This window comes from Callithrix jacchus, chromosome 22, assembly GCF_049354715.1.
Source record: "Callithrix jacchus isolate 240 chromosome 22, calJac240_pri, whole genome shotgun sequence".
Lineage (NCBI taxonomy): Eukaryota > Metazoa > Chordata > Mammalia > Primates > Cebidae > Callithrix > Callithrix jacchus.
In genome coordinates, this window is record NC_133523.1 from 44,987,778 (window position 1) to 44,995,424 (window position 7,647).

Sequence of the window (7,647 nt, forward strand, 5' to 3'; positions counted from 1 at the left end):
CACAACAGCTGTGTCTAGTCATCTAGTAATCCTCTGGGCTGGAGTTGGGGTGTGTCAGAGGCAAATCTTCGCCTGTCTTCTCAGAACACCATATTCAGAGAAGGCCACTTGGGACAGATTTGTCAGGCTGTTTCAAATGTCCAGGTCTGGGATAGGATGCCCTCTCTGTGGAGGATTTTTTTTTTTTTTTTGAGACAGGGTCTCACTCTGTTGCTCAGGCTGGAGTGCAGTGGTGTGATTTTGGCACATGGCAGCCTCTGCCTCCTGGGCTCAAGTGACCCTCCTACTTCAGCCTCCCAAGTAGCTGTTACAGGAAAGCAGTCCTGATCCAGACCCCAAGAGAGGGTTCTTGGATCTCACACAAGAAAGAATTCAGGGTGAGGCCATAAAGTGAAAGCAAGTTTATTAACGTGGTAAAGGAACAAAAGAAGGACTGCTCCATAGACAGAGCAACCCTGAGGGCTGCTGGTTGCCCACTTTTATGGTTATTTCTCGATTACATACTAAACAAGGGGTGGACTGTTCATTCCTCCCCTTTTTAGTCCACATAGGGCAACTTCCTGAAGTTGCCATGGCATCTGCAACCTGTGATGGTGCTGGTGGGAGTGTAGCAGTGAGAACAACCAGAGGTCACTCTCGTCACCATCTTGGCTTTGGTGGGATTTGGCCAGCTTCTTTACTGCAACCTGTTTTATCGGCAAGGTCTTTATGACCTGTATCTTGTGCCGACCTCCTGTCTCATCCTGTGACTTAGAATGCTTTCACTGTCTGAGAATGCAGCCCAGTAGGTCTCAGCCTCATTTTACGCAGCTCCTGTTCCAGATGGAGTTCCTCTGGTTCAAATGCCTCTGACAGCTGGGACTACAGGAACACACCACCACGTCCAGTTATGTTTTGTACTTTTTGTAGAGACAGGGTTTCACCATGTTGACCAGGCTGATCTCAAACTCCTGGGCTCAAGCAATCCATCCGCCTTGGCCTCCCAAAGTGCTAGGATTACAGGCATGAGCCACCACACCCAGCCCACTTGGAGGCTTTTTTTTTTTAAATGAGAGAGAGAGAGAGAGGGAGGGAGGGAGGGAGGGAGGGAGGGAGACTTTGCACTCTATTATCTTCAAATTCTTTATTACTTTACCTTCTTCCCTAGCCGAGGTCCCAGTCCTAAAGCCCAAGAGACCCTCAATGGAACTTGACTTCCGCATAATCCGCCTGGGTGCCCTTGGGCATCCGGGCCTCAGGCCTGGGTCTGAGTCCTGGGAAGTTGAGCGTGGCATAATGGAGCTCTTCTCGGCTCTCCTGGGATTCTGGTGCTTGAGTGGATGATTTGGGTTCTGGGCAGCTGAACAACTGATATGGCTTTTTCTGGTTCTTCTTTGATTCTGGGCAGGGAGCACCTGGTGGAGGAGGTGTCCGAGAAGGGCTGCTTGATGTGGCCTTCTCATTCCGATTCTGAGCCTGAGGGACGAACCACCATCCTTCATTCATTCATTCAGCAAATATTTGAGCACATGTTAGGCACTGATTTCATTTATTTTTTTATTTTTTTGAGACGAGTCTCACTCTGTTGCCCAGGCTGGATCAGTGGCGTGATCTCGGCTCACTGCAACCTCGGTCTTCCAGGTTCAAGCGATTCTGCCTCAGCCTCCCGAGCAGCTGGGACTTCAGGCATGTGCCACCACACCTGGCTAATTTTTTGTATTTTTAGTAGAAATGGGGTTTCATCATGTTAGCCAGGATGGTCTCAATCTCCTGACCTCGTGATCCCCCTGCCTTGGCCTCCCAAAGTGCTGGGATTACAGGCGTGAGCCACTGTGCCCAGCCGTTTGGGCACTGATTTATAGCACAGAGTGAAACAAAGTCCCTGGCCTCGATTTGCTGAGCTTGCACTCCATCTTGGAAGCAGGAACAGAGAATACTTAGCAAAAGTACCATAACTGGTAAGTGACAAATGACATCAACAAATTTGAGCACTGTCAGAAGTCAGCAAAACGGAGGGTGGGATGACTGTTTAACAGGGCATCCAGGGAAGCTCGAGACCAGCCTGGCCAACTTAGCAAAACCCCATCTCTATCAAAACTACGAAAATTAGCCCGGCATGGTGATACATGCCTGTAGTCCCAGATGTTCAGGAGGCTGAAGCAGGAGAATCGCTTGAATCTGAGAGGTGGAGGTTATAATAAGCTGAGATTGTGCCACTGCACTCCAGCCTGGGCAACAGAGTGAGACTCCATCTCAAAAAAAAAAAAAGGAAAGGAAAGAAAAGAAATGCTGATCAGATACCCACATGTGGATGCTGCATAGACAGTCTGCAGTTCAGGGAAGGAGCCAGGAGATACAGCTTTAGAGTCATCAGCATGTTATCTCCTAATAATTTCCAGCATTTACAGAGTATTACCCAGGGGCCTGGTGATATTCTGAGTATTTTATTCTACAGGCACAATCTATTTAACATCTAGCATCATCCTAGGAGTTGGCCACTAGTATTATCCCCATGTTACAGCTAAAGAAATTGAGGCACGGAGAAGTTAAGATACTTGCTTCATCACACAGTGGTGGAAGCAGGATTTGAAGCCAGGCAGGCAGACTTCAGACCCCTCTGCCGAGTCCCTAGTCTGTACAGTCTCCCGATGATACGAATAATTGTTAAGCTGTTAAGTGTAATTAGTAATTGGTGACGGTAATAATGGAATAATGGCTACATATTGAGAAAGTGCATGTGTTCTAATCCTCAAACCAACACTCTCTTTTTTTCTTTTTCTTTTTTTTTCAAGACGGAGTCTCGCTCTGTTGCCCAGGCTGGAGTGCAGTGGCGTGATCTCAGCTCATTGTAACCTCTGCCTACCGGGTTGCAGCAATTCTCCCGCCTCAACCTCCCGAGTAGCTGGGACTACAGGCACCTGCCACCACGCCCAGCTAACTTTTGTATTTTTAGTTAAGATGGGGTTTCACCATATTGGCCAGGCTGGTCTCAAACTCCTGACCTTGTGATCTGCCCATCTCAGCCTCCCAAAGTGCTGGGATTGCAGGCGTGAGCCACCGCGCCCAGCTTAATCCTCAATCCAACTCTCAAAGGACACAGGAAGAAATGAAGGCTCAGAGCAGGAGAGGGACGTGGCTGAGGTCTCAGCCAGTGCCAGCCAGGATATGAATTCAGTGCTATCACTGGTGTTTTTCCCACCTTGATGTCCCTAAGACAAAGGGTACGAAAGTCAGAAAGTGGATGTGAGCTTTAGAGAAGAGGAGAGGCAGCATGGCCCAGACACTCACCCGGGGGCCGGCCTTCGGGACCACATTGATGTAATCCAGGATGGTGCTGTGCCGGGAGAATCTGGGCCTTGGGGTCTCTGCCTGAGTTTGCTTCTTCAGTAGAATCTTCATGCTAAGGAAACAAATCCACCTGTTTGTACACTGCTGCACCTCTCCACTTCCTGGGTCCAGACCCCAGACCCCGCCACTCCTCCTTTTAACCTACATGATCTGGGAGAGGCAGAGGAAAAGAAGAGCCATGATCATGATTCCCAGAACCACTCCGATGAAGAATTCCTTTGAGACCAGTCCCTTCTGATCTGCACACGGAGAGAGTCAGGTGGTATCCCGCATCCACGTGGGGCTCACGAGCCCACTCCTCACTCGGCCTTCAGGCTTCCATTTCCCATTGCAGACATTGAATCTGCAACTCCTCTGTTTACTCTGAGGTGGAGTCTCGCTCTGTTGCCCAGGCTGGAGTGACCAAGCCCAGGCGCCAGGACTTCCCATTGTGTTTTCCTGTCTACATACAGATGCCATGGCTCTCCTGTGTCCCTCTCAGCCCCTGCTCCAACCACAGGACCCTACTCTCTGCCCCACTCAGCTTCTCCAAGAATCTCAGCATCCAGGCGGCCCCCTAACCTGGCAGCTGCAGGATGGAGCCGCTCTGGGCCCCATGGACATTCCAGGCCTCACAACTGAGCCTGAGGCCAGAGCTGAGCCCTCCACGGAGGCTCAGGGAGCTGTTGGCCCAGGGCCCAGTTGAGCTGAGGGTGACCTCGAAGGAGTCCTGGCTGCTGTTGCCCTCCAGCAGCTCCTCTCCAAGCCACCAGCACAGAGAGGGGGCCGGGCTGGCCTGGGAGGAGCAGCTGCAGTGCAGACTCTCAGCCTCCCAGGAGCAGGAGGGCCCCAGCAGCTGTGGGGGGTCTGTGGGGAGGGAGGACAGGACTCAGCAGGGACCCCTTCCTGGGACCCAGGTGCCCCCTTTCCCCACTCACAGTGCACAGAGAGGCTGAGAGAGACGTGCTGGGACCCCAGTGGGTGCTGAGCGTGGCAGGTGAACTCTCCTTCATGCTCCATTTGAACCCGAGGCAGCTCCAGGACCGCGGGGTCTGAGGGTGGGGAGGGGCTCAGGGTCTGTCCCCCCCGGGTCCAGCTCAGCCTGGCTGGGGGACTGCTGTGGGTGACACAGGCTAGGCGCAGGCTTTGGCCCTCCAGGACCGGGAGGGATGTGCCGTTCCCAAGGTTTTCCAGGACTAGAGAAGGAAGAGGCAGAATCGATGTACAGCTTGGGGCGCAGGGACCCTCCTGCGTGGGGACCCTCCACACTCCTGGGCCCCCAGTTTAGCACTGAGAGGCCCTGGCTCCTCTGTCCCCTTTCCTACCTGTCCTGTTTGCTTGGGAAACCATCACTCTCAGGTTCTCTGGAGGATCTGAAATGGAGACGGAATCAGCTCTAGATGGGCCAGGGGCTTCCCTCTGGGTAAAGGGGACTGTCCTGGGAGACTGAGGAGGGGAAGTTGGGGGGATAGATGGGCACAGCAGAATCACCCACTGAGTCCCAGACACACACTGCACGAGTCTACACAGGTGAGGTCGGTCCCTTAGGCCTGGGGTTCCAGGCCCCCTCAGCTCTGGAGCCCTGACTCTGCTTGTCTCAGTCCTTTCTTTGAAACAGTAGCCATAAGCTGGAGTGGACTCTGTCCAGTCCTTTTAGAAGTAGGAGAAAGAGCAGGACACAGAGACACACAGGCCCTTGGGCACTGTCACTGACCTCTGCACTTAGATCCAGCCCCTGTGTCCCCACCCATCCTGCCCTCCCAGATGGACTCCCGGCCCCTCCTGGGCACTCACACTGCACAGAGAGGTCCAGGGCTCGCTGCTGGGAGCCAAGCCTGTTCTCCGCACGGCAGATGTAGCGGCCTGAATCCCCGGCCTTCACCTGGGGAAGCTCCAGCCCCAGGGTTCTGGGTCCCCAGGGGTGGGACCAGGAGAGGACTCTGTCCTGCAGCACCCAGCTCAGCGTGGCGGGGGGCTGGCTGTCAGCAGCACAGAGGAGCCTCAGGAACTGGCCTTTCTGGGCTTCCAGGTATGGGACATTTCCCTGGGGCTGGGGCTCCAGGGCTGGAGACAGAGAAAAAAAAGAGAGGGAGGGAGAGAGAGAGCGAGAAGGGGTACAGGGAGGAGCACATCCTCTCATCCCCTGAAGCTTTTCATTCCTTCTTTAGGGACTGGCCCAGCCCCAGCCCGATGGCCCTCAGTACCTGGCACGTTGTCACGGGAAATGCTGATAACAACATCTCTGGGGGCGTCTGCAACAAGATTGTGAGCTGGCTTCAGGGAGCGACAGTATGTTCCCACAACCAAAAAAGTCTCCCTGGGGAAAATAAAGTGAGACTATCCCAGAAGACAAGTGACAGCCAGCGTCGGGGCTCACGTGTGTGGACAGAGGACCAGACGCCATTCCCATTCCCTCCCAGGGCTGCGCCGGCTTTCTGGGACCCCACAGCTTCCTCTCCCTGGACCCTCCTGAGCTGGGAGCCACTCACTACCCTGCTGGCCTCCACCTCCCCACCCCCCGGGTCTGCCTGCAGGCCCCACAGTCCCAGGCCACACTCACAGGCCACGTGGAGTCGGACGGTCCTCTGTGCACTCACACCCGTTCTGGAGAAGTCCACTTGGCAGGTGAGGTTGGTGTCATGGTCCTGGGGTCTGGGCATGAAGCTGAGCACTGAGAAATGGGGGCTGCTTGGTCTGGTTCTTCTGGAGGAGAGGGCAGCCCCCATCCAGGAGATAGAAGGGAGTGGACAGTTCTCGAAGGCCCAGTTAAACACACAGATGACCGTCACCGGCCGCCCGGGCTCCAGGGTCTCAGGGATGTAGACATCGGGCTTCTGAGTCAGGGCTGGGACAGAGACAGGGTGGGGGGTGCTAGTGCTGCAGGGGTCCCTGAGAGCCCTCTCTGCTCAGCCCATGCCCAGGGTCCCTCCCCAGTGTGAGAGGCAGGAGTTCCCACCCCATTCCAAACCTGTTACTTTTAGATGGAAACTGTTCAAAAAGTTGAATTTCACATAGCTTCCTCTCTCCACCCGAAAGAAGTACCCTCCCGTGTCCTGCATCTGCGCATCTCTGATCACCAAGGAGCAGCTCCCCTTGCCGGGATCCCCTGTGAGCTGGAACCGGCCCCTGGTGCTCATGTCCACCTCTCGATCCGGGTGGTTTGTTGCCACTGGAGCATCCTCGCTTGTCTCAGCCCTTTCTCGGAACCAGTAGCCATAAGCTGGGGTAGACTCTGTCCAGTCCCTTCGTGGGTAGGAGAGGTTGCAAGGCACAGAGACACACAGGCCCTGTGGCACTGTCACCAACATCTGCACTTGGATTGAGAAGCTCCCATCCATAGCCTGGGACCCTATGGGGAGACACAGGCTCAACCTGCAACCCCAGTCCTAGCTCCGCCCCAGGTCCTTTCTGGCCCCCAGCCCACTCACCGCCCAGCAGTGAGGACAGCAGCAGCGGCAGTAGCATCTCAGCATAAAAGACCTGCCTCAGACAGGTGGTGCTCTGGTGGTGCTGTGAATGGCTCAGGGCTCTTGGCAGAAGGGGGAAGCTGAGGGCGGAAGCTGAGCCCTGGGGCCTGATGCGTGAAATGAGTTTCAGATCCTGAGGTCACAGACTCCTTTCCCTTCCTTGGCATTCCCCTGTCCACCTTGCCCGCTTGTCTTCTGGGTCTCCTGGGGCCCCAGCCTGACCTTGGGCTTGTTGAGCTGCTCCTTCCAGAGCTCCCAGTGCAGGAGGGGAGGGCAGGCTTGTGTCTGCCCTGGGGGCCTGGCTGTGGGTAGGGCAGTGGGGTGGGCGCTCTCCCTCTGGGCCCCGGGTCATCGAAAAAGCAGAAGTAAAAGTCCACAGTGAGCTTCCCTTATCTGGGTAACTGGTGGTGGAGATGGTGGGTACAGGGGAAGGGACAGTTTCTGGAGAAGGCTGGTCTTGTCAGATAAAATGCAAGATGTCTGGTTAAAGTTGAATTTCACAGGAAAGATAAATTAAGTTTTTATTTTTATTTTTTAGTATAAATATGTCCTAAATGCTGCATGGGATATACTTATACCAAAAAGCAAAATAAATTTGTTTATCTGAAATTCAAATTAATTAATTTATTTTTTGAGATAGAGTCTCGCTCTGTCACCCAGGCTGGTGTGAGAAGTGGCATGATCTCTGCTCACTGTAACCTCTGCCTCCTGGACTCAAATGATTCTCCTGCCTCAGCCTCTTGAGTACCTAGGGTTACAGGCGCCCGCCACCACGCCGAGCTAATTTTTGTAGTTTTAGTAGAGATGGGGTTTCACCATGTTGGCCAGGCTGGTTTTGAACTCCTGATCTCAAGTGATCTGCCCGCCTTGGCCT

At 54.1% G+C, this 7,647-nt stretch overlaps 1 protein-coding gene across 2 annotated transcripts; it reads right to left on the reverse strand.

The window, feature by feature from the left end:
* Positions 1-388: 388 nt before the first annotated feature.
* SIGLEC10 (sialic acid binding Ig like lectin 10) lies at positions 389-6,809 on the reverse strand. Of its 2 annotated transcripts, XM_035285412.3 has the most exons (11): positions 6,735-6,809; positions 6,275-6,655; positions 5,867-6,151; positions 5,511-5,558; positions 5,101-5,370; positions 4,632-4,679; positions 4,245-4,502; positions 3,889-4,173; positions 3,473-3,566; positions 3,268-3,379; positions 1,107-1,455 (listed from the first exon to the last, which is right to left on the reverse strand). In XM_035285412.3, exons 1-11 carry the CDS (start codon positions 6,769-6,771, stop codon positions 1,180-1,182), a joined length of 2,094 nt encoding a protein of 697 aa, XP_035141303.2. In that variant the 5' UTR covers positions 6,772-6,809; the 3' UTR covers positions 1,107-1,179. The 2 variants fall into 2 exon arrangements, with proteins under 2 accessions (XP_035141305.1, XP_035141303.2); XM_035285414.3 differs by lacking the exon at positions 3,889-4,173 and having other exon boundaries at positions 389-1,455.
* Positions 6,810-7,647: the final 838 nt, after the last annotated feature.

What these genes read in the sequence shown, in the direction of transcription:
- SIGLEC10 (XM_035285412.3), bottom strand. Translation starts at nt 6,771, where the DNA reads ATGCTACTGCCGCTGCTGCTGTCCTCACTGCTGGGCG. An exon ending in TTCCCGTGACAACGTGCCAG is followed by an intron (nt 5,371 to 5,510) that starts GTACTGAGGGCC and finishes CTCTGTCTCCAG; the next exon opens with CCCTGGAGCCCCAGCCCCAG. An exon ending in TTCCCAAGCAAACAGGACAG is followed by an intron (nt 4,503 to 4,631) that starts GTAGGAAAGGGG and finishes TTCCTTCTCTAG; the next exon opens with TCCTGGAAAACCTTGGGAAC.